At 36.6% G+C, this 26,704-nt stretch overlaps 4 protein-coding genes across 10 annotated transcripts in view; 2 read left to right on the plus strand and 2 right to left on the minus strand.

Moving 5' to 3' along the window:
• The window catches only part of LOC123864470 (cytosolic non-specific dipeptidase), a 31,448-nt gene extending 28,509 nt beyond the window's left edge, over positions 1–2,939 (minus strand). For 2 of the 3 annotated variants that reach the window (XR_006795790.1, XM_045904935.1), the window contains exons 1-3: positions 2,501–2,938; positions 1,952–2,149; positions 1,187–1,448 (exon numbers count right to left, since the gene is read on the minus strand). Coding sequence is in view for 1 of the 3 variants with exons in the window: in XM_045904935.1 (XP_045760891.1) it covers positions 1,187–1,448; positions 1,952–2,149; positions 2,501–2,908 (868 nt within the window). In the remaining 2 variants the exon portion in view is untranslated. Of the gene's footprint in view, positions 1–1,186; positions 1,449–1,951; positions 2,150–2,500 lie in introns of all 3 variants that reach the window. The other variant, XR_006795791.1, reaches the window with a different exon arrangement.
• On the minus strand, positions 447–17,683 carry LOC123864458 (nicastrin). 3 transcript variants are annotated; one of them, XM_045904909.1, is made up of 15 exons: positions 17,486–17,683; positions 17,208–17,309; positions 16,461–16,656; positions 15,935–16,138; positions 15,338–15,439; positions 13,810–13,900; positions 13,465–13,534; positions 12,280–12,384; positions 11,603–11,844; positions 10,980–11,247; positions 10,331–10,485; positions 9,552–9,782; positions 8,833–8,935; positions 7,707–7,929; positions 447–477 (listed from the first exon to the last, which is right to left on the minus strand). In XM_045904909.1, exons 1-15 carry the CDS (start codon positions 17,547–17,549, stop codon positions 462–464), a joined length of 2,172 nt encoding a protein of 723 aa, XP_045760865.1. In that variant the 5' UTR covers positions 17,550–17,683; the 3' UTR covers positions 447–461. The 3 variants fall into 3 exon arrangements, with proteins under 3 accessions (XP_045760865.1, XP_045760864.1, XP_045760866.1); XM_045904908.1 differs by lacking the exon at positions 447–477 and adding an exon at positions 6,269–7,279; XM_045904910.1 differs by lacking the exons at positions 447–477; positions 12,280–12,384 and adding an exon at positions 6,269–7,279.
• LOC123864484 lies at positions 3,654–5,761 on the plus strand. The gene is made up of 2 exons (XM_045904962.1): positions 3,654–5,084; positions 5,274–5,761. The coding sequence occupies exons 1-2, from the start codon at positions 4,389–4,391 to the stop codon at positions 5,685–5,687; spliced, it is 1,110 nt and encodes a 369-aa protein (XP_045760918.1). The 5' UTR covers positions 3,654–4,388; the 3' UTR covers positions 5,688–5,761.
• Positions 17,684–19,049: 1,366 nt separating the features above from the next.
• LOC123864462 lies at positions 19,050–26,698 on the plus strand. Of its 3 annotated transcripts, none has more exons than XM_045904921.1 (8): positions 19,050–19,246; positions 20,457–20,672; positions 21,155–21,298; positions 22,350–22,484; positions 24,074–24,194; positions 24,933–25,045; positions 25,388–25,983; positions 26,146–26,698. In XM_045904921.1, the coding sequence occupies exons 1-8, from the start codon at positions 19,223–19,225 to the stop codon at positions 26,504–26,506; spliced, it is 1,710 nt and encodes a 569-aa protein (XP_045760877.1). In that variant the 5' UTR covers positions 19,050–19,222; the 3' UTR covers positions 26,507–26,698. The 3 variants fall into 3 exon arrangements, with proteins under 3 accessions (XP_045760877.1, XP_045760876.1, XP_045760875.1); XM_045904920.1 differs by having other exon boundaries at positions 25,388–25,981; positions 26,063–26,698; XM_045904919.1 differs by having other exon boundaries at positions 25,388–26,698.
• Positions 26,699–26,704: the final 6 nt, after the last annotated feature.

Below are 26,704 nucleotides of genomic sequence, written 5' to 3' on the forward strand. Positions count from 1 at the left end.
CTGAAAATTAAACTTTATAATTTAATAACTCTAAATACCTAAAGACCTGACACTTATGATTATTTAAAAACTACTGTAGTATGTCATAGAGATAGAAAGACTTTTATACAGATAAACTTTTACAGGTGAACACTGGGTCAGGATGCCATTCCCACCGTGAACGAACAGGAAACTCGGCAGATGCTCTTTTCAAATATTTAATTTACAATATCATGCAATATATGAATAATTTGCAGTCCATGCATGACTTGATGTAGATCTTAACTAAAAATAGAAATAGTAATATTTTACTAATATGTCATGTATTTTTGTTTACTCCGAATAAATAACAGAGCTAAAACCTTCAGACTGCCTTAGTTAAAAAGTTAAAAACAAAATTACTACGGCTTCGCTGCAGCAACAAAACAATATCAATGATTGTGTCTTTTAAAAGAATCAATAACCGGATGCAAACATCCTGTTCACTGCCTGATTATTCTGATATCTTGTATGCTAGAGTAAGTAAATAAATCTATACTAATATTATAAAGAGGAAACCTTTGTATTTTTATATTTTTGTATGTTTGTATTGAATAGGCTCAAAAACTACTGGACCGATTTCAAAATTTCTTTTACCATTACTTAGAGGGATTCTTCCGAATCCGTATAGGCTATATTTTATCCCGGAAAATAGAAAAAATAAATGTCCACCCGTGCGAAGCCGGGGCGGGCGCTATGATATAATAAAAACCGGCCAAGTGCGAGTCAGACTTGCGCACCGAGGGTTCCATAATTGGGTATTTTTTCCGTAATTTTGCATAATAAATCAATTTTTTGTGATAACTACAAATTCACGGTTTTCGGATTTTTTCCTTTATTTGTGCTATTACCTATCTAACTACCTGCCAAATTTCATGATCAGACCGACAGATATATAGACAGAGGGATGGACGGACGGACGGATGGAGGACAGACAGACTGAGAAGAATCATGTAATTTTGGTAATTTAAATTCATTGAAAGTGACCACTGATTGGACGTAGTTGCATTATATTTTTGCACACTGTCTGAGGCAGTCGGTTGTGTTTGGGTCTTACTATTGTAGTGACATCTGTTATTTACCCACAATTACACAAAACAAATATGATAATGATTATTTTCAAAAGTATCAGCCATAGTTACCTATTTAAGTTACAAATATTAATTACCTTCATAGACAGTTCCCCCATAAACTCCACTGTGCAGATCCATTTTGGCACACTCAATTTCCAAAAAGTAATAGCTAATGCCTCTCAAGCCATATGTGATGCAAGGCTTAGTGGTGCCCAGCCAGTAGTTATCCGAAATGCACACATAGTCAACCGTGTCAAAGAAACCTTCAGGCTTTAACTTTTCCATGAGCAACTCATCAAGTCCTTGTGAGCTAGATTCCTCCATACACTCAAATATAAATTTTAAATTCACTGGCAACTGTTGACAAAACATGAGGATCTAAGACTGAAATGTATAAAACACATTTTGAATTTGCTCAGACTTAAGACACTGTTAAAGTAAGACAGCGTTATATGACATAAATCTGTCTCATTTTAACTGGAACTTAAGTCTGAGCAAAGTCAAAGTATGCTATATAGATTTCAGCCGAATTCATTTCAAACACCATTTTTCTCACTGTAACTTATACTTTAAACTTATATATAGATATACTTATACTTAAGCTTTTACTTATAGCAACTTAGTAAAACACTTTAACCGAAGATGGTCTGTTTGATTGATTGAATTACATACTTCTGAACTTCCTCTTGCCTGTGGTACAGACCTGACGGAAGTAGTACATGCATTGATGAGACAGACTGACACAATATTATTTATCACTTTTCTGTCTGTTGTGTGTATTATTAATCACTTTCAATCAAGCAATAAAATTAAATCCTATGGCATGCATTACTATATTATGCTATGCTATGAGTACATACCTCAGATCCAACATTTTTATAAGCATTGATGGCATGTAGCCAACCCAACACTGGCCCTTTGTCATCCGTAGACCCTCTCCCAAATAACTTTCCATCTCTCTCAACTAATTCAAAAGGCTCCGAGTTCCAACCATCTGACATTAAGGCTGGTTGTACATCCAAATGGCCATATATGCAGATTGTGTTTTTTTTAGGATCCTAAATCAAGTGTAAATTAAAAATTTATAACACCCCCGACAAGTGATGTTACGGTAATAACTAGAAAAGAGCTGATAACTTTCAAACAGCTGAACCAATTGGTAATATAAGAACTTATTCTCATTATATATTTTTTTTTCCTTTTGCTACTGGCCTAGGAAGAGACCCATTACATTATCAATATTATCACGCGATACGCGATATCGCGATTCTGTATCGAGGAAATACTTATTGATGGCATTGATCAGTATCACAATGTATCTGGATGTTCTTGAAGTCCTGCGATGCTAGAATCACGATACAGTATTGATAGTGTAACGCCTGACTTCAGGTAACAAATAAATAACTTACATTTCCCAAAACAGCAACAAGAACCGGGGGTAGTTTCACTTGCTTACCCTCAAGTGTTTGGAAGCCAATATCCCTAAGTTCAGTCGACGCACCGACTTCTTTCAACTTATTCTGCATCCACTCTACCATACGGACACAGTCATCGCGGTGCTTAGCGTCACTTGAAACCGATGGAATTGCAACAGCCTCTTTTAGAAGGCTTTTATATGATTCAACATTCTGATCGACGTACTGAAATATCTGAGGTAGTGCCTTCTCAGCTGCCATTTTCTTCGGCACTTGTTTGCGATCGACTGAGTATGGATAACAAAAGGGGCGGAATTTATTACTTGGTGATGCTATCACCGGCAATCTACTACAACCACATAAAACTCGTAATGTTCTTGTTGTAATCAAAGTAGGCGACATTTCAACCAACCAAACCAAAATTGAACTTGACACTGACAGTGATAGATGACATTTGACAAATGACATTCATTTTTTAATAACGTGCTCTGTGGGTCTGGATTCCTGTTTTTTCGAAGCTTCATACTGAACCATTTTTTTAGGGTTTTTTATTTTATTGGTCGTGCCTTAAGGTGGAAGCGATGGGCCTGCCCGCGAATACTTTAATAAATCGATACTTTAATTAATTTCTTAAACTGGACCTTTTTAAGTAAAGATTTTTGTATAAACCTGTGAGGGTGATACTGCCACTGTCGGAATCAGAATGCCATAAGCCTACGCTGTCGTATTAGTTTACAAATTGCGAAAAACCAAATTAAATTTGAATTTCGCGGGCAAGCCGGTCTCATGCCCCTTATCGTCGAGCTATAAAACTACTAGCTGACGCCCACGACTTTGTCCGTATGGATTTAGGTTTTGCAAAGTCCCGTAGGAACTCTTTGATTTTCCGGGATAAAAAGTAGTCTGTTAATCCAGGGTATAATCTATCTCCATTGCAAATTTCAGCCAAATCCGTTGAGTAGTTAGTTTTTGTGTGAAACAAACATACACATAAATTTTCGCCTTTATAATATTAGTTTGATAGTAGAAGTATGGATGTTTAGCATGCACTACCAGAGCGTAGTGATTATATACTCTTTGTACCAGAGTATAATCAGGAATTTCAAGCGAATTTGCAGAGTTATCCAAAGTAAATGCGTCGCAATTGCTGATGCAAAAAATGGCTTTTATACTAATTATAAGTAAACTAAATAAGTACACTTACCTAATGACTTAGAAAATAGTTCCAATGAAATAATTTCATATCAAGGTTCCCCAAGGAAGTACGATAGGGCCCATACTTTATTAACTGAACGCAAAAAGTTAAAATTTTTAAAAAGAGTTTTACAAGATTAAACCCTGCTTCCTGCTAAGATATAAACGCCACCTTTGATTGCCACTTTTAATAAGTTATGATTATTTATCTTGGATGAATGTTATTTATAAATGCCACTTTGATTATGAGAGGACTATGACACTAGATAATAGTGAAAATGTCAGTGTAGGTACCTAAAGTATCCTTAATTAAAATTTTCTATTTAAATTGTACCTAAAACTCATTTACAATGAAAATTGTACCTACTGGTTAAAATTGTTATCGAAGGTCATAAGTTATGGCCATAAGTAGGAAATAGTGGGTTTATATATGGTTCTGAGTTATAACAATTTCTTGCATTAATACCTAGTTGCATAATATTAATATTGTTAATAATGTTCTATGCCACAAAGAATAGATTTTGAAATAATCAAAGCGTTTTAGATGTAAAAATAAAACTAATATAAATTAGACGTTATTTTTAAAAAGTGCGAATTCTGTGGCTTACCACAACTTCCGTTGGAGGTTCCTAACTGTGGTTCCTAAGTATCGAAATACTGTATCATTTCCCGAAACAACCAAAAAAGTATGTATACTATTAACAAAACGACAGTAAGTAACAATATAAACCATAATAAGGAGAGCAAAAGCCATTCTAAGAAAAATAATAATCAGTATGATTATTTATTTAATGAATGCTCTCTATTTTCAAAATATACTGAAATACTTCCCACCCAATGTCCGAAAAAATCTGGGAATGAATGTAACAAAATATTTCTTTACTTTGAAACACAAGAGAATAATCACAACTTACAGATTCAATCTCAAACGAATAAAATGGGTCACGGAATATCAATTAATGATATGCAAAATGATCTAGATATTATAACATTTTCTGAAAACAGGAAACGAATTGGTAACTTCATACTAATTTATATAGACTTTCATGATCATTATAAATCAATAAATACGATGGTCACTGGATCGTTAGAAAAAAGTTGCGATAGCTCATCTTATGTTTTAACCACGGATATAACATGTGATATAACCAGAGCCTCCACTAGCATCTCCAAAATCACTCCTTCACAAAAGCCAAGGTGTATACTTTTAGCAGATAAAGATTTAAGATTTACTATGAATATTCAAGTAACAAGGAACAATGAAATTACAAATAATTACGTGCCTGGAACAGCTTTGTCTCCAATGTTTTTCAAATGGTATTTTCAAAATATTACTCAAGGCTTACGTTTAAAAAGCATCTTCAAAAACATCAATATAAACACGATAAGCATAATACGTGATAATACATTATGTCTTATTTTGTGTAAAGCTTTCACCCGCAGTACTGTAATGATAAATTTTATTTTTCCAATACCAAAGGATGAATATCGTGATTTAAATCACTGTATGCGATTGATTTGTAACACAAAATCGGTAACGACTGAAGTTGAATTAAATCTAATTACAAAGCAGAGTAGAAATGTCGTCAAAGAAGATAAAGAAATAGCCTTTCACATACAGGTATCCCATCAATCGACGCAAGCTACCCGCGTGAAAAAATATCAAGACATAGACACTAATACAGAATTGGAAAGATATTTGAGAACGGAACATGATGTAAAATTAAGTGAGAAGCATTCTTTAAATTCTTTGAATTCTAGCATATGGCTTCCCAAGCTGTGTGGCGATTCATCTGATAAAAAAATTAGTTTTTTGTCGTACATTTTGAAATGCAGCTGCTTTAACGAGGCTTTAGTCAACTTGGACGCAGCGGAGAAATTTATCAGAACTACCTACGACACTATGTTATCTCCATCTTTCAAAAAAGTATTTTTAAAAGATTTAGGAAAAACTTTAGTATCTATGTTCATACATTCAGCAATTTAAACAAATTTTTTAGTTCTTTTTAGGAAGTTTGACGGTAGTTTCACTGTTGATTTTAATAAAATTTTAATTCATTATACTTTGTTTTACAATACCTATCACACTAATATTATAAAGGCGAAAGTTTGTATGTGTGTGTGTGTGTGTGTGTGTTTGTTACTCCTTCACGCAAAAACTACTGGACGGATTGGGCTGAAATTTAGAATGGAGATAGATTATACTCTGGATTAGCACATAGGCTACTTTTTATCCCGGAAAATCAAAGAGTTCCCACGGGATTTTTAAAAAACTACATCCACGCGAACGAAGTCGCGGGCATCAGCTAGTTCAAAATAAATATCATTTTCAGTAGGCAGTAGGTACCTATCAAAAAAATATGTGGTTTATATCTGCTACACACTTTTTTCAGAGTAGGTACAATACTTTACAAATTTAGATATTTTTTGTATTTTGCCGTCGATAGAATTAGGTCCAGTTTCACCCAATTTCATAATAATATGTGCACTCAAAAAGTTTCACTTGTTTAGCCAAAAATTGGTATTGGCACTCATAAGTAAATATAACTATAAAAATAAAATAAAAAATCTGTGGTTATATTTTAATGTTAACAAAAAAATATGAAATAATTTATACAATCAGACTTAATTACGTTCAAATACCTATTATGATACATTTAAGAGATCAGTAAAATATAATATTGAAACGGAGTTTAAGGTGATATCAGACGGTTCCCTATTTATTCATTTGTCTTTCATTCAGCATCTTGCCCACGAAGTGAAAGGTCTGGACACAGATTCAAAGATCAGAAGTGATGAATGAATTCTTTAACGATGTTAGATTTCGGCATTCGCATCTTTCACTGCGAAATATGAAACGTCTGAACACAGAGAACGTTCACTCGGTGTTTGGCTATTTTTTCTCATGTCCTGTAGTGGACGGACGACAATGCGTAGTCAAATATTCTGTGTGTGTATGCGACAAAATGGTATTCAAATGGAACGATCAAAACACGCTGCTTTTTAGCTACTTTGTTTCTTTTCACCCGACTGCGGTGACGCGCAAAAGGAGGGTTATGTGCTTAACCTGTATGTGTGCCCGTTCCTATGTCCGCTCGTAACTATTTAACGGTTCTAAAGATTTTGATAAATGATACAGTGTCAGGCGCGAAATATTGTACATCGAACTTCAGAAAGAGATACCGGTTTCGTAGAGCGTTGTCTTTGTCGTTGAGACCGACGAAACGTTATATGGGTAAGACTTATAATAGTATGACAGAGACTACGCTCTACAAAGCCGAAATCATTTTCATATTTTGAAACTGGACTGAAACAAACACACTTTCACTTTTATAATAATAGTGGTAGTGATGTGTAAGTAACATTAGTAGGGATTTTATTCTTCATATATTATGCTTTTTTACATCATAGGCTAATAAATATTATTTGAATTTGGTAAATGGTCAGTACCCAACATGAGTACGAGCATTACAACTTAATATGATGGTAGGCCATTTGGAATGTTTCCTCTTATTATGATAAATTAAATTAATTATTTAAAGCTAAAGGATCTTCTAACAGTTGACAGTCCGGATTATCCTGAAACAAATAGGATATACTTAGTCTATAAAGATAGGATACAAAATTTGGCGGCCTTCATGGTAAAACGGTGCAAATTGGCTTTGCTTTCAAAAGATTCGATAACAATGATTCAAAATTAAGAAAAAATTAAGAAATCTTTATGACGGTGCATATCGCATACAGCACGTTGCATCATACAGATTTCTGAGTACTGTAATCAAGAAGGCATCTTCTAGGTAAATGCGTTCCATCTTAGGCCACATAAACACTTTTCATCAGGTGAGATTGTGGTCAAGCGCTTAAATAATAAATTAATTAATTTAAAAAAAAAAAAATTATCTAACGCCTCCCATCTTAGGCCACATCATCACTTTTCATTAGGTGATATGGTGGCCAAGCGCTTGCCTATAATGAATAAAAAAAACGTTTGTCTGAGGTGCCTCACCCGGCGGCATCGCTACTGACGGAGGCGGGCGCGTCGACGAAGACGCGTGCGGCGTGCCGCTGCAGCCAGAAGGTGAGCGCGGCCGCGGCGACCGTGGCCAGCGCGCCCACGGCCGCCGCCAGCCGCGCGCCCGCGCCGCTCGCGCGCACGAACACGCGCGCCCATATCGCCTGCCACACCGACTCCGTCCACGTCGAAAACTCGCCCGATGTCAAATCATAATCTGTACATACATCGAAGGGTAAAGCAACACAAGCAATAATATTAATTAATGGCGAACTCGCACCGAAAAGCGCAGCTTTGGAAGATCGGATGTGGACATCAAACGAGTCGCAATGGCAAACATAATAGCACGGCTACTGACACCGCCGCGCTTGCATCATTCAGGTTGAGATCTATAGAGCGCACTTTGACTTTGCTTACACTTAAGATTGTTAAAACGAGACAGTGCTATACTGCTGACATAAAACCGTCTCGTTTTAACTGAAGCTTAAGTCTGAGCAAAGTCAAAGTACGCTCTATAGATAACAGCCTAAGTTGTCAACTTTCCACTTGTTATCACGCGAGCCATAAGCATTCATGTTGCTTACGTATGCCTTGTATGTATGTTTAGGGGTGTAAATGATAGGCTTTCCTAACTTAAGCACTACTTTTCATAACCCATATGAGGAAACAAAATGGCAGGTAACCAATCTTGTTTAACAAGTAGATTTTGATAGAATTTCTTGCTAAGTATATGTTTTCTATTATTCTTTAAGAATAAAAGTAACAAATATTTTTATTCTTCCCTTAATGTGGGAATACAAGATCTATTTTTTTTATTTGCCACCATTTTTTGCTTTTAAGGGTCATGAGAAGGGCCTGCCCGCGAAATTCTTTAATTTGGTTTTTCGCAATTTGTAAACTAATACGACAACGTAGGCTTATGGTTATTTTATTTTATTTATTATATTAACTATATTCAAAATATTTTCAATCTCGAATCTCGATAAGAGAACATTCAAACTTTTTTGCCACCCTTTAGTGATGATGGCGTTGGAATCCTGTCTTTTAGTATATGAATAAACGCTTTTGCTTTTAAACGATAGTTTGAATAACTAGTAAGTACTTAAAAGTACTATCTTACCTGATTTAATAAACGCTGGGCTCACTGCTTGGCTGAAGTTCATCGTCGTTTCAATACACACACCACTCTGATTCCATCCCCTTAGCCAATAGTATGAGAATCCCTGAAAGTATAATTATTGTTTAGTATGGAACTTGAACAGCGAGTACAAATCAATATTAAGGTGACACGACCTGGTGCTTTCTCTATAGAAAAGTAGGAGGGTGATTATTACGTTATTTGATATTGTACCCTCAAAACGAAGATTTATCTCGTCATTATCTAGGTTTATTGATATATAAAACTTTGAAAAATATATTGATTTTAAAGTTGGATCTCGAAAGATTCCTATTTTAACACTAAATCTTTGTCAACTTTGTGCATAATTAGATAAGATTAGGAGTATGAAAATTCTAAAACAACTTAACATTAGACACGGTTTATTTATTAGTTGAAATAACCTTACATTGCAGATATAAACTTACTAGTTTTTTCTCAAAAATACTTTTCCCAAATGACTGTTCAACCTTTTTCGCGCGCTTGATTTCGGTGAAAATCATCGTGCCGCTCACCCAAAACATTCGACTCCACGCGGGTGGTGGAGGGAAGGGCCAACCCGCACATGTTTATACCGAGATCTCATTCTAACATAATGTAAATTAAATACAAGAGTAGTTTGCTCGCGTGGTCTGCTGCCAGCAGTAGGTCACAAGCGACAACAGCCCACATCCAACACTCACCGTGTCAGCGTTCTTGTCGCAAGCCGTCCTGTTGACGTGCAGGTGGCTGCCGGTGAGCAGCGCGAGCAGATGCCCCGCGTACACTGCGGGCGGGCTGGCCCACGCCGCCACGCCCACGTACAGCGGCAGCGGCCGCTCCGCGAGCGGCTCCTCTGCGCTGTTCGCATAGTCTGCCGCCAGCAGTAGGCGACATGCTTGGCTCCGAAGGAAACAGTATAACATTTCATCCACCTGGTAAATCACGACACACACGATCAGTCCATTTGGCGTCGCACCGATTAATTGAAGTCAAATGGGTGGACGCCAAACGCTACTCACGATGTCATTACCAATTATTCCATTTATCTACAGATGGGGCTTCCTATAGACGTGGAGTACATTTTTAAGGGGCATAAAGGATTTGGATTCTGAAGAACTTTACCATCACCAAATTTACCACTATTTACCAATTACATTACCTACTAGCTGATGCCCGCGACTTCGTTCGCGTGGATATGTTTTTTAGAAAACCTATGGGAACTCATTGATTTTCAGAGATAAAAAGTAGCCTATATCCAGGATATACTCTATCTCCATTCCAAATTTCAGCCAATTTTCGTTCAGTAGTTTTTGCATGAAAGAGTAACAAACATACACACATACACACAAACTTTCGCCTTTATAGTATTAGTGTGAAGTGTGATTTAAAAATAAAATAGTGCAAACTGATTAAAATAATTTCCTGTATTAAAAATAAAATTCAGTAAAATTTAAATGCAAACTATGTATAACTATCATACCAAATGTGCGGACGCCTTGACAGTGCCGGTGTAGGGTTTTCCGGCGAGCTGTTGGTACAGCGTGTGCGCGAGCGTGGTCGCCAGGCCCGCTATCTTGACCTGGGCCTCCGTCTGCTTCATGGTGCCATTAGCGAGCAGATCATCCGTTGGGATAACTGAAAATCAATACTAATATTATAAAGGCCAAAGTATGTCTGTCTGTCTGTCTGCTACCTTTTCACTGTCCAACAGTTTAACTGATTTTGTTAAAATTTGGTACAGTTAGCTTATATCCCAAGGAAGGACATAGGCTACTTTTTATCCCAGAAAATCAAAGAGTTCCCACGGGATTCTTAAAAGCCCATCTGTTTAACCGATTTATGTGAAATTTGGCACAAAGGTAGCTTGCATTCCGGAAATTGACATTAGCAACTTTTTATCCTGGAAAATCAAACAGGATTTTAAAAAAAACTAAATCCACGCAGACAAAGTCGCGGGCATCATCTTGTTTTCAATATATTGTGAACTTTTTAAAAAAACGCGTTTTTTTGTGATACCCTATCAGTAAACATCAGTACTATCACCTGTCTTCGTTTTTGCTAGCGTTCTCGTTACACCTTGTATATTAGGATTTACAGAGAAAGCAAATAAAATCTGGTAAAACACTCACAGGTGCCATCTTTGCTGATGCTTATATTGTGGTACACATATCCAATGTTTTCGTAATCATCCAAGGCGGACTCGTAGAATTTGTTGTTGAAGGTTTCTTTGTGGTCAACTAACAGTATCTCCGGTAGCGCCCCGCTTTCCGTCACATTCCTGAGGATGCGGCGGAAAGAGTGCAAAGACGACGGCGGTATGTTGGACGTAAACTCCGGACTGATTGTTATATTGTTCTGACTTGAGTAAGATGACATTTCACCCAGAAATTCTATTATCTGAAATTAATGTAACGCTAAGTTTAGTGGTGCGTGCGTATTCATGGTGATGATGAAGGCTAAGATGAAAGCGAGCTAACTTGGAAGGGTTATGGCAGTTTTGGTAAAACCATGCCCCTTATCGTATCGCTTAGCGACACGGTTTTGCCCGTAGAGTGGTAATTTTTTTTTCGAACTCTCGTCGATTATTTCTGAAAAAATTAGAGAAAACTTTTTTTATAATTTTACAGAAATAATCATTAGGAGCCTCCTTGGGATTTTTCTAATGAGGATTTCTTAAAGTTTGGAGGCCACTCTAGACCGAGACCAGGGGCGGACCGCCCTACGCTTAATCCGCATTATCTCTACAGCTCACCTTTGAAGGTACAGCAGTTTGTGAACTATACGGCGCGAAAGCATAAAGAGGCCACGAGGCATTATTCTTGAACAATTGCAGGGAGCCTCCAAGTTGTCCGAGCTCGATGTGGAGGCGGACGTCGGAAGGGGCGAGCGGAGCGACCGGAGGCCAGGCCCCGCGACTCAGGTCGTATGCGATCCGTTGCGAACCGATATAATCGAACGATTCGCCGTTGAATAGCGTCCACAGTACATTTTGATCTGGAAATTCGATTGTATAAACAAACACTGTGTTAAGTGCAAATTCAACCATCTATTCTATATTTTAATATTATAAATGCAAAAGTGTGTCTGTCTGTCTGCTAGCTTTTCACGGCCCAACAGTTTACCCATTTTTAAGGTTTGGTACAGAGTTAGCTTACATCCCAGGTGGAAAAAATTACATAAGCTTCTTTTTATACAGGAAAATCTAAGAGTTCCCACGGGTTTCTTAAAGGCCCATCCGTTTAACCGATTTATATGAAATTTGTTGCATATTGGAAATTTACATAGGCAACTTTTGATCAAATCAAAGAGCTTCCACGGGATTTTGAAAAACCTAAATCCACGCGGACCAAGTCACGGGCATCATCTAGTATATATGTAGTATATGTCAGTCCAACAATCTGCAAAACGTTTAAATACATAATATGTTACCATATAATTTTGCATCTGTGACAGGAATCATTTTCGCGAGAGTTGCTGCCGTGACGATATTCGCCACCATCCCCACCACCGAGCTTGCTGCACCGGGAGCTATGCCTAATTTTGACGGGAAATAAAATAAATTACGAAAAATAAAACTTGAGTTTTAATGATAGGTCTAAGGGCGCTACTGCTGGCATAAAAAGCCAGGTTTTCGGTACTGACAGGTCGGTGCGGGTAAAATAGCCCCATATTAGCTTATGAGCTCACACATCAAAAAAGTTTGTGTCTATGTGTGTATGTTTGTTACTCTTTCACACTAAAATTACTGGACAGATTTGGCTGAAATTTGGAATGGAGACAGACTATAGCCTGGATTAATACATAGGCTACTTTTTATCCCGGAAGATCAATGAGTTCCCACGGGATTTAAAAAAAAACCCTATATCCACGCGAACGAAGTCGCAGGCATCAACTAGTAATGCTATTTTATACGCACCGGGCGATATCGACTCGTACCGGCCTGTCGGTACCGGTTTGCTTCTTTATGCCAATACCTATACTACGATCCTAATAATTGTAACGAATTTCATCCATCTGATAACGAGATGAAAGATATGGGTCAATCGGACACAACAAAATATTTATGGATAGTTTAATAAGGTTCCGTATCTGGACGGCACAAAAAGGACCCTATTACTAAGCCTCCGCTGTTCGTCTGTCCATCAGTTCGTCTGTCAGAGGGCTGTACCTCGTGAACCGTAACAGGTAGAGAACTGAGATGTTCACAGAATGTATTCCTATTGCCGCTATAACAAATAATAAAAATTTCAAAATGGCTGCCATGAAATTTAAAAAAATTATAAGTACTATTTCTTGTACGATAATACGGAACCCTTTGTGTGTGAATCCGACTCGCACTTGGCCGATTTTTATAGTACCGCTCTGCACCTCGCATTATGTTGGCCAGACTAAACAAGATTTTGTGCGATCCATACTTTTATGTTGAACACAGCAAGGGTTTGGGACAGGTAATCCAGTAAGTACAGTCAGCAACAAAACTAGGTTTCCACCCGCTAGTACACCGCCCGACTATGAACGGGTGCAAACCTAGCTTTGTTGCTGACTGTACATATATTACTGGATTTCTTAGAATTCAATTAATTAAATCAAACAAAAATCTAATGGCGTACTTACCATCAAAAAGGGATGCTGAGTCAATACGTGCCGTGACTAGGGTGACCGGCTTTTTCGTCGCTTCAGTTTCCTAAAATCGAAATCATATTATTTCAATGTAAAAAGTGTAAGGTTATTGTTAAAAATTGATTTGAATTGTCAAAAATATTATATAAAATTATTGATTTATCGAATGAAGGTAGTTTAATAAAAATGGATATTTGGCTAATTCGATGTTATACGATATGTTGCGAAACGATAAACGTTTGGGGGGTTAAAAACGTTATCATCCAAAACAATATTTCAAGAATAAAATGTAGACAAATGCCTACAATAATAAAATAAAAATTTGCCTAGTTTACAAACCTTTGCACGAGGAAATAGAGAGTAGTAGACATTGTAATCACCAAGTGGATCACAAACTTTATTGGATGATAGAAATGCTGAAGAAGCTGATCTGTTGAACAAAAATTGTAGCCGCTTTATGCTTGATGCATGCACTCTCTTAGGTTTAAACCTAAAGAGCGCACTTTAACTTTGCTTAGACTTAAGTTTCAGTTAAAATGAGACAGATTTATTTCAACGGTCTCCATCTGATTTTAAGTGTCTTAAGTCTGAATAAAGTCAAAGTGCACTCTATAGATCTCAGCCTTAATGTTATCTCCACTATCGGGATTCGGCAAATGCCAACTCAACATCGAGCTACATTCGGGAGGGATTTTTTCTCTCTCGTCTGGCTTTAAGTTGTTTTTTTTTCTCTCTCTCTTCTGGCTTTACAAAGATTAGCCAATGTCAAGTTTGTAATTATTTGTAACAAGTTAGTTAAAATATACAAGTATGGACCCCGTCTGTGCCGGTACTCGCCGACATACGCACGGCACCCCCTTAGAGCGCTTTCCAGTCAGTTTTAACAAAAAAAAAACACTCCAAAAAGGCACAACACGCCTGCCAGCTAACACCAACACAGACGAAGTCCTTAAGTTAAATTAGGGAAACTAGGTATATAAGTATGGACTTCGTCTGAGCCGGCGCTCGCCGACACACGCACGGCACCCCTTTAGAGCGCTTCCAAGTCAGTTCCACCACCAAAAACACTAGTAAAAAACAAAACCCGGCCTTTTCTAACAAAAAAAAAACACTCCAAAAAGGCAGAGCACGCGCGTCAGCAAACGCCAACACAGACGAAATCCTGGGAGGGCTTTGCGAAGTAATTCGGTTAAAAAAACAACTTCTGAGTTTCTTGCCAGGTCTCATCTATTTTCTGAATCGATCTTGACAATATCATAATTGGCACAAGTTTCCTACATGAAAAAAACCGCCCAAATGCGAGTCTGACTCGCGCACCGAGGCCGTTGGCCGTTCGGTTTCGTAGGTACTCAGATATTTTTTCCGACATTTTGCTTGATAATTCAAAAACTATTATGCACAAAAATAAATAAAAAACTGTTTTAGAATGTATAGGTAAAGCCCGTTCATATGATACCCCATTTGGTATAGTTACGTTACTTTGAAAATTGAAACACATTTTTTTTTGTGTGATGTAACCACAAATTCACGGTTTCCGGATTTTTCCTTTACTTGTGCTATAAGACCTACCTACCTGTCCAATTCACGATTCTAGTTCAACGGGAAGTACCCTATAGATTTCTTCACAGACACGACGGACGGGCGTACAGACAGACAAACAGACAACAAAGTGATCCTATAAGGGTTCCGTTTTTCTTTTTGAGATACAGAACCCTAAAAAATGAATCATTTCATTGACAAACTATAGGTAAACAATTTGCAATATCGCGAATCATTCGACGAATCCCCATAGTGGGACTGAACCATTACATGAATTGCCAGCAAACAAGTAAGCAATGTTGTCTGAATAATGTAATAAAATACCAACCTCCTTAAACAAACAACGCTATTCACTGCAGCATACATGAACGAGTTCAGCTGAAGGGAGCATAAAGCCCTTCCCCTTTGGTTATCCTTATCTAAATTATAACTGAAAAAAAAACTCAAATTAATTCATTAGGTTTTTAAAGATCATGTTGAAATTTCTCAAAACCACTCTTATCCCTAGTCATAAAGATAACCTACATGTACAAAATTGGTAGTATAATTTGTAGTACAAAGTTTCTAGACCCCACAAAATCACACAGAAAAAGGTTTAATTTTTTGAAATAAATAGTATAACATATACTTATATAAGTCACCCTCCAAGTCTTTAGTTATAGATCCATGCAAAAAATCACATCAATCCATTGCTGTATTGAACCAAGATTGATAAACAAACCATCAAAACCACAAACAAACACAATTATGCATTTAAAAAATATACATTTGTAAAAAAAAGATCTGGGTATCTTTAAAACAAGAGTGAATAGGCATCTTCAAAGTAAAGATGTCCCATCTTAGGCCACATCATCACTTTCCATCGGGTGTGATTATGGTCAAGAACTTGCCTATAATGAATAAAAAATCTACCTATTAATCTTACCTATTATAACATTCTTCAATCTTTTTGATTTCATCGATCCGAGCCTTTGGTAAGAAAAATATAGGGTATGGAATATCTCTTCTTAAGAGGCCTGTGCCTCGCTCGTTCCAGACTATACCTCCAGCTTGTGATGAAGAACACTGACTATCTGGATCTGCAGAGTATTCATTTGGACACCGAGATTCTTGAGTGAAGAAATCTGGACTGAAACCATTTTTTTCATCACATATTGGGAATATGCACTCTATTAAAATTAGAAATATACCTATTTAGCCTGTCTAGTAAAACTGTTTGTCCGAATGAAAAATGGTGGCAAATTTAAAAAATCACGTGTGTAACTAGCCATTTGAACATATTTGATTCTTTATCTAAACTTATATCATAAAGAAGTAAAGTTTGTAAGTTTGGTTGTAAGAGTTAGATTTCACATTCAAAACTGTTGTATTGATAAACAAGGTGTAGTAAATATAAATTCAACAGAATTTCATCATGTTAAAAATATGCTAATAAATAAATCTATAGTTACCTCATGGTTGCATTATCATACAGCAGGATGCCCGCTATATTGTCTGGTTCTTGTAGCAAAAGCTCAATAACATCATAATATAATGCTGTACTAACAACAGCCATGTAGGGGCCTGCACTGCCATTATGCACTAGCCATTGTGCATCTGAGATGTTGTATATCATATGTACAACACCAACTTCCCCATTCAGTGAAGCTAAAATATAATATTTCAATTGTTACTGTTTTTCCCCAATTTTTTTTATTCCATTATAAGTTAGCACCTGGTGGTAAGTGATGATGCAGTCTAAGATGGTAGTGGGCTAACTTGTTGCGTTTCATTACATTTATATTCATTTGACAAGTTACATTGATGCTGATAAACATGTATGCAATGAATTAATTGGTTGCTTAATATTAGAAGTTGTGATATTCATTTAATAGGTATTAGTTGTAGTACCTGGTGGTAAAGGTTACCAGTACTGTAAGTATGGGAAGTGTTGGTAGTGGCTGTATGCCCTTTCTTATCTTGTACTACACAAGAGAAGACATTCTGAACAAAAAGGAGAATGGGCAGATAAACCAGGATGCAGAAAAACCGAATAGGCTTCAATTGTTAGCTTATAACGTGGCTATTTCTATTTACACAATCTCTAAACTACTATACCAGTGTCATACTAATTTTGATATCTTCATAGTACACTATTTTGGTTTGAATCTACCTACAGATCTTCAATATAAAATTATGTGAAAGTAGGTTTTTCTCACATGAGCATCCTGCTTGATGAGTTCCATTCAGCCTACGAAAGCAAGCTGCTCCACCTTCAATTGATGAATAAATTTGTTCCCGCAGTCTCTCACATCTTATTACTGAAATAATCCAAAAATATTATTTAAAAGACCAATTACTTACCAAATAATATGCGCCTATTGAAGATAGTTATTTAGATACTTTGTTTATATCTCTCGTTGGAGAGTAGTATTACTTTCTATTAAAAATAACTGAATTTGATATGTACATAATAATATAATTACTTTAACCTCACCTTTAAATGCGATTATCATTAAAAAATATAAATAAATAAGATATAAGATACTTTTAGACGCCATTCTTTGATGTATGTACAATAAAATACCTACATAGGCATTTTATTGTAATTAGTCTAATTAAGAATTAAATTAATTCCCTACAGTAACAAAATGAGTGAAAATTAAAATCAAAGAGTATATAAACACTACGTTCTAATGATAATGTTAAAAAATGTTCGTAATGTGAAATGTCATGTAATGATTTTTTTAATAACTGGTTTTACGGCTCTGGAATCTAGCCTTTTTAAGGGTAGAATCCAGAGGTCCAGTTTAAGAAATAAATTAAAGTATCAACTATTCTCACAAACTAGTCGATACTTTAAAAGTTATTTCTTAAATTTTTTTGATAAGAAGGATAGTGACAGTATGTAATCACTAATGATTAACTTTTTTTTTTAAAAATCTGAGACTTCAGCTTCAGAGACCAAAATCCGTTATAATGGTTTTTTTTTCTCGCGTCTGGCATTACACAGATTTAGTGGAGTAAGAAGCAGAAAAAATAAAACCGACTTCAAAAACCACAAACACTAAAAAGTAACAAATAATTTTTGTTTCTACACTAGTAATGTACAAATAGCGTACGAGTTGAATGCAGTTGGGGCCTGAGGTAAAAAGCGGGAGCATCTCCGCCCGCCTCGTCTCATGTAGTGTTGTGCTGTCGCTATCGAACGTACACTTACCGTGTGGTTTACCGGTTTCATTTTTCTTTTGAAAATTTTTTATTTCACAATTTTTATTGGCCCCACTGTACTATAGTATGCTATACCCAGTTAAAGCTAGACGGTTTACCATCCATTAAGGAGTTCTGTTTTCCATCTCCGAAGGTATTCATTATACCTAATGCAGGCAAATTTAAATGGGACCAACTGCAAAGTAGTTATACCCTTTCATACAAAAAAAAAAAATTCAAATCAGTCGCGTCTGTTCATTCTCAATGTTCAATCTACCTTTAATCTGTAAATAAGTTACTTAGCAATGTTGTTTAATTTCCAAAAATTGTATGTCAAATAATAATGTTGTTAAGTAACTTATCTACTGATTACAGATAGATTGATAATTGAAAATAGACGTTAGAGTAATCCCGATTACTCTAACGTCTATTTTATGTTGTATGTAACCTGTGATGTTACCCGTAACATCACAGGTAACATACATTAAAAAAAAAGATTCCGATGAATTGAGAACCTCCTCCTTTTTTCGGTTAAAAAAAACATTCCAAAAAGACGCACGCGCGCCAGCAAACGCCAACACAGACGAAGTAATAGAATTGGTTATTTGCCAAAATCCCCAAAGTCCTTGTTTTTTCTTTTGTATTTTATTTTTTATCGTTTAGTTACATAAAAAACATTTAAAATTCACAAAATAAACCACAATTTATCACCCAAAACTTTTTATGGGTGTCCTAAAAACCCCTACTACTATATCAATGTTACCCGTTTCTACTGTACTTATTACAGGAAGTAGTAGGTAATGCCAATATAGGAAGACAAATTTGTAATTTGTCAATGGTCAGAAGTAAAATACAGAAGGGACTGGACTTGTGTCTTGTCTTGTGTTGTGTGGAAAATGTCCGCCATTTGTAACAGGCACAGCTGTATATCATTTTTATAGCATCGTGGCTGCTGTTCATAGTTAATTAATATCAAGACGATTGTTCACAAAAAAGAAAAAACAGCAATAAAATAACTCGCATTATGGTCGAAAAAGCTGAAGTGAAGGTATGTAATTCGTTAAATCATGAAAATGAAAATTCAATAAAACTTCCATTGTTTCAACCTTGTCGGCTGGTCGATATTTTTACATGTTGTCCTTAAATGTTAATAGAAATTTAGTTGTATGACACTGATTTGTATTTAATCCTCATTATTATATTGTATGTCGCATGAATAACATTTTGTCAATTTCAAGACTACGCTTCGCCCCACAACATAACGTTTGGTGTAAAAAGCACCTTTTGAATTTTAATATTGATTGTTTGCCACTAAATCTCTAAGATTGTAATTTTTTTTTTCATAGAGGGCAGATTAACATGTTTGTATGCTTGGAAATATAACTGCAATGGACTTAATCTTTGTATGGGTAATAGAATAAAAACTAGGCATGATATGAACTCGTTTCTATCTGCAATATAATAATGTATGCCTATTGATGATCTTTGCCTAACAAATATGTATCTTGATCAATTCCTATATTTCTATCACATCTTTTACAAGGTTTCTTTTAGGGCACTCACACTCACATATCTTTTTGGAATAACATAGTCCAAGAATTTTAAGTTAAGTATAATATACTACTTACTATCATAATTTAAAGGATAGGTCCTGCATACTGATGCAAAAATGCAAAATCCACTTTATGTTATCATATCAAACACCTTAAAAACTTATATTTTGCTCTGTTAAACTTGATTAAAAGTATTGAATAATTTCTGAGATAAAAAGTTGGTCCAAGTGACAATTTTTTAGCACCATGGTCCACTAACACTGATGCAAGTCACTTTTTAATAGGTTGTTGCTTTCACGTCTTTTTATCAGATATTTATGAAATTTGGTCCAAAAATAGCTTGCATTCTAGAGAATGATTGGTGTAAAGATAGCTTGCATCCCACAGAATGGCATAGGCTATTTTTGGTTACGGAAAATCAACAAATTGCCACAGGATTTTTAAAAACCTAAATCCACATGAACAAAGTTTTGATTTTGTGGAGGTGCAAGATTCGATTTTTTGGAGTTTCATAAATTAATAATTATGGAGCATTTAATGTATACAATTTTCATTAATAACCAAATAAAAAAATACCATGTTAAATACGAAATCTGGTTCAAGTTGTTACAGTTGTGACAGTTTTTGATTTCAAGTTCAATCACAACAATATAGATTTTTCTTTCTATTTCTTTAATTATTTTGAAATTAAAGTGTTTATTTCAGCCTGAATCCCTACTGAACCTTGATGACTTATTACAATGCCCCGTTTGCTACGAGATACCAACGGGCCAGATTTTTCAATGCAACGAGGGCCACCATGTCTGTGGGCGTTGCAAGATGCGTCTAGACGTGTGCCCTGTCTGTCGCGCACTCTTCTTTGGCACTCGGAACTATGCCATGGAAGAGTTAATATCAAACTTTAGAAAAATGCGCAGTCTTGTAAGTATTACCCAGGCCACATTTGTTATGATACAAAATATTGGCTATAATATAATAACATTTAATTACAAGTCTTATCCATAGTATGGAAGTTCCGAAAATGGTCACAATTGGGATGATGCTTATGTCAAAAATAAATTATTTCCTGGTAATTAAATAGAGGGCCTCCAAAATTCATAAAATCCACACCTGCTGCTACTTTTAAGTTTGCTTACTATTTTAAATTATTGATTCAACTAAAAAAGTGCATCAAATTATGTCAAATGTTTATGACGTTATATTATGTATTTCATACAAACATTTTGATGTTTGATAAAAAGTAGCTGAATTGACTAGTAGTCATCATCCGTATTATAATAAATTAATAACACAGCAAATAGAGTGCATATCACTACTATTTTAACTACACAATAAGAAAAAAAAATAGACATGGATAGTGTTTGTCTGAAACCAAAATTATTGTGTATTTGAAAATTTTTCAGAAACTAGGCAGTAAAGCTTCCGGTTCTGGCTCATCAGAAAGCAGCACACCTGCTAAAGAAAATACCTCAGTGGAGCATGAAAACGATGCCAATGATGATGCAGATGACAATGATGAAGACGAAAACAATACTAACATTGTAGAAGTGAGCAGAAACAAAATGTCTATTTTGTGCAAACTTAGTAATCAATATTTACAATAGTACTGTGATCAAACTTCCGCCATTGTTCTCTAACATGGGTGTATCCAGTACTAATTTATCATCACATACTGTAAAATCCCCTACATTGATTGACAGTAAGACCCTACACTGATTGACAGTAAGACTGAGATCTATAGAGCGTACTTTGACTTTCCTCAAACTTGTGTCACTGTTAAAACAAGACAGGGCCTGCCGTAAAATATCCATAATATATCCATAATAGTACTACCTTGTATAATCATAGTGTTTACTCCAAATGTTATATTTAAGGAATGTATTTATGGAATTAGAATAAATTGATTAAAATTGAAATTGAATATACCGCAGGCGTAAATCTGTCTCATTTTAACTGAATCTTAAGTCTAAGTAAAGTCAAAGTGCGCTGCTCTATAGATTTTAACCTAATTATTAACTTCATCTATAATCAAACCCTGCATTATAAAAAAATTAATTTCATGGATATCAAGATGTAGACAAGCAAGGAACCACAAGAATTCTCAATAGATATCTGTATGGTACAACATGAAAAAGCAATGCTTTGATGTGATTTTTTTAACCCCCCGACCAAAAAAGAGGGGTGTCATAAGTTTGACGTGTGTATCTGTCTGTGGCATCGTAGCTCCTAACCTAATGAACCGATTTAAATTTAGTTTTTTTTGTTTGAAAGGTGGCTTGATCGAGAGTGTTCTTAGCTAAAAGAAAATCGGTTTAGCCGTTAGAAAGATATCAGCCCTTTATTAGTTACCGTAACCACTTTCACTTGTCGGGGGTGTTATAAATTTTTAATTTACACTTGTTGATAAAGAACCTGGAGAGAGACATATTATGCTTCTTTTTATCCTGGGAAATCAAAAATTTCCCACAGGATTTTTAAAAACCTAAATCCACATGAACAAAGTCATGGGCATTAGCTATTACCTACTCTATGATGAAGCTTTTTTCATTTTTTTAAGCTGACCGGAAAGATTTAATAAAATCAATTGATGACTTACAGAGACCGCCTGGGCCACCACAACCATGCAGTGGCCTATTCCGATGCCTTTGTTGTAAGACTGGCAAAGCAGCCAGATTACCATCTGCCCGTTTACTCAACCATCTTCGTTATTTTCATGCTCCAGATTTACTAGAGGTAAGACAACCGATTCTTTGCTCAGCCTTGAATTGGGATGATGACTATGTCAAAAATAATTTTTTCTTAGGAATTACTCAATAGAGGGTCTTCCGAAATTCGTACAATCCATGTCCGCTGTTAGTTATGAGGTTGCTAACCATTTTTAATTATAGATTTAACTAAAAAAGTGCGTCAAATTATGTCAAATATTTATGACGTCACAAATGTGAATTTCATACAAGCTCCCTTACTAAGCAAGCCTTTTGACGTTTGATAAAAAGTCACTAATTTGACTAGTAGTCATCATCCCTATTTTAGGATGAACACCTCTCCCTAAAATTTGGTTGAGTATATAACCTTATTACATACTAGCTGATTTACCTGGTTTTGCTTAGCTAGAATCTGATATACATCTCTATTCTCTACATAGTACGTGTATATAAAATAAAGTTGCTTCCCGCTGCCTGTATGTATGCTTAGATCTTTTAAACTAAGCAACTGATTTTAATGTTGTTTTTACCAATAGATAGAGTGATTCAAGAGGACGGTTCATACATATAGTTTAATATTGTTTTCTGTTAATTTGCGATAATCTATATTGCACCCGTGTGAAGCCGGAGTGGTTTGCTAGTAAACAATAAATAGCCCATGTAATTTCTGGATAAAGTAGCTTTCTAATGGTGAAAGAATGATTAAAATCGGTTTCATGTAGTAAGTTCTATTACAAACAAACAAACATATCTTTCCTCTTTATAATCATCATCATCATCAACAACTCATTGTCAGCTTCTCCCAGAATGAGAAGGGCTTGGCTATATAGTCTATCGTATTGGCCAAGTGTGGACTTTACACACCTTTGAGAACATGAAGAACTCAGGCATGCAGGTTTCATCACAATTTTTTCTTCACCATTAAAGCAAGTGATATTTAATTGTATTTGACTCTGAAAAGACTTAGAAAAGTTATTGCCGATAGAAATTGCCCAAGTTATTGCAGATAGAAATTGCACTTCTAGTCCACGCAATTACACTATCACACTAATATTATAAAGGCGAAAGTTTGTGTGTATGTGTGTGTGTGTATGTTTGTTACTCCTTCACGCAAAAACCACTGGACGGATTTGGCTGAAATTCGGAATGGAGATAGATAATATCCTGGATTAGCACATAGGCTGCTTTTTATCCCGGAAAACCAAAGAGTTCCCACGGGATTTTGAAAAACCTAAATCCACGCGGACGAAGTCGCGGACGTCTGCTAGTTTCATATAAAATGGCCCGCCTGGCGGACGCTATCCATCACACAGGAGGCGCCAGCTATATTGTGAAATTTACACTACATATATCAATACTAGCCGATGCCCGCGACTTCGTCCGCGTGGATTTAGGTTTTTTGAAATCCCGTGGGAACTCTTTGATTTTCCGGGATAAAAAGTAGCCTATGTGCTAATCCAGGATAATATCTATATCCATTCTAAATTTCAGCCAAATCCGTTCAGTAGTTTTTGCGTGAAGGAGTAACAAACATACACACACACACACACACACATACAAACTTTCGCCTTTATAATATTAGTGTGAAGTGTTATTAAAAACAACAATTTATTTTAGGGTCGTTCTGAAAATGGAGAGTACTTACAAGCTTGGCAATTTTCAACTGTGCCTGGCAAACTTGTGACTGCAGTCAGAATATCTGATATGGGGATATTCTTCTTGACAATAGAAATAAATTGTAAGTGTTTATTTCATTTATTTAAATTCATATACTTTTACACACTTCTAACAGAAACTGATATAGGTATTTTATAAGAAAAAAAAATCAATCTGCCCAGTGCAACACTGAGGCTGAGATCTATTAGAGCGCACTTTGACTGCTCAGATTTAAGACACTGTTAAAACGAGACAGTGCTATACCGCTGGCATAAATCTGTCTCGTTTTAACTGAAACTTAAGTCTAAGCAAAGGTTAAGTGCGCTCTATAGATTTCAACCTGAGTCAAGGACAACTGACAGATGCAAGAACCGTTATATACATATTGAACAAAGCCTCTTAATAAATGCTGAAATATAGTAAAATTGTTTTCCTGTTGCTTGGTTTATTTTAATATTGTATTGTACTATATTTATATTATTTTATGAACTCAGAATCTTCTCCTCTTTCATTTGACATTCCATTTGATACAATAGCAAAAAAATCTGAGACTCACTTTTTGGATATAACTTCTGCCATATTAATTATGTTCATCTAAATCAAAAAACTTATATTCTTAAGTTTTCTATTATTATATTTTGCTCTCATTTATAATTAAATAAATAAATAAAAGGTTATTCAGCTCACACAAAAAAAAGAGTACAATAAAAAAAATACAATTCATACACATTATCAACTAAACGTAAACAAAAGGGCTCTCTCTGCCTCAGCATAATGCTGCAGTATTTGTGCAAATAATGAGTAAATATTTTTCTTCCAGCTAACTTGGTGTGTGCATGGCTGTCTATGGCCGCATCGCCGTGGGTAGCTCACGAGTTCAGTTATACAATTACCATATGTGGTAATGATCGTGAGGCTATATTTTCTGACTGTGTAAGTGTATTTTTTAAACTTAAAAAAAAAATGTAGGTCATAAAACATCATAGTTGAAATGCATATATTTTGAGAACTTACTTGCCATGTTTGCTGGATTGATTATTAATTTCGGCCGTTAGTTGAGTTGTATGTGAACTGATCTAAGGCTGAGATAGATTTTATACGGAGAACTATTTTTTATTCAGATTATTATCCTAAACCTAAGTCATAAGAAATCTTTTGCCATTATATTATGATTAATGAAAAGAGGTTACGACCCTCGGCTACGAGGAATACTTCGCAAAGAGATGGATTTGTGCTTTTGAAATAACATATAAATTGTTTCTATTACCTAAACAGGTCTGGTCTGTCAGATCTTGTGAAGGCGCGTTGAAGAAGCGTGGCCACTGTCTAGTCGTGCAAGGCCGGGACGCGCAAGCGCTCACCGCGCCCCCGGCTCTCAGCGGCAAGCTGTCCGTGCGCCGCACGCCGTCCGACCAGCTCACCGCGCAGTCGCAGCCGCGCGCCGTGATGCGCATCGCCAACAGAGTCAACCAGAACAACCACACCCCGGACAATGACATCGCGCCCTTCCTCCTGGAACTACAAGACGACGTGGCGAGATTGTCTCGAGCGTTCGCCACCCTGGGCCGCGAGGCAAACGCTCTGGTGCACTCCGAGGCTCGAATGCTGGCCCGAATTGAAAATTTCGAACACGCTCCGGACACTTCCTCCGGGGGCAACGCTCGCGCCTCGGATTCAGATGCGGAACCGACAACGGAGCGGGCTGAACCGCAGCAGGATCGCCAAGGCTTGTCTCGCAATGCACGGAGACGTTTGAGGCAGAGGATGCGTGCAGCACTCGACGGGGAGGTACCATCTCTAGCTCCTACCCAAACAAATCAAGTTCAAGCTCCACCCGCTACTACTCAGCCTAGACAGAATGTCCCTGTCACACAGCCGGGACAGAACGCCACCGTAACTCGGCCGAGACAGAATGTCGCCGTAAATCAGCCGAGACAGAACGCCACCGTAACTCAGCCGAGACAGAATGCCCCCGTAAATCAGCCGAGGCAGGACGTCCCCGTAACTCAGCCGAGACAGAATGTCCCCGTAAATCAGCCGAGACAGAACGCCCCCATAGCTCAGCCGAGACAGAATACTTCTGTAACGCAGCCGAGACAGAATGCTCCTGTAACTCAGCCGAGACAGAATACTGCCGTAACCCAGCCGAGGCAAAACACTCCTAGTACTCCAATGAGATCTAATGTAAACCAGACAAGACCTAATGCCCCGGATACTCAACCAAGAGAGAATGGGTTAAACGCATTCATCGGCCATGCGGTTGTCATCGAGTCACTCGCGCCGGTAGCCCCTTCACCAGTAGCGCCGTCCTCTTCAAGCGCGTCGCAGTCTCAAGCGCAACCGCAAACTGGAAACGGGAACCGTAATAAGAAAAAACGCCGCCACCGCAGATAAGCGGACCCTATTATTAATTACTTGAGAATAAGAATGTTAATGAGTGATATGTAATGTTACAATTATGTTACAACGTGGTTAATCTCACGACGAACGCTCTGGGAGTTTCTTCATGTGCATGAGAAATGGTCTTTTCAGTTGTAAATATTTTAAGTTCTTGACACCGCAATCTTTACAAGTGCTGTGATAAAAAGCTCT

Source organism: Maniola jurtina, chromosome 4 (genome assembly GCF_905333055.1).
Source record: "Maniola jurtina chromosome 4, ilManJurt1.1, whole genome shotgun sequence".
Taxonomy (NCBI): Eukaryota; Metazoa; Arthropoda; class Insecta; order Lepidoptera; family Nymphalidae; genus Maniola; species Maniola jurtina.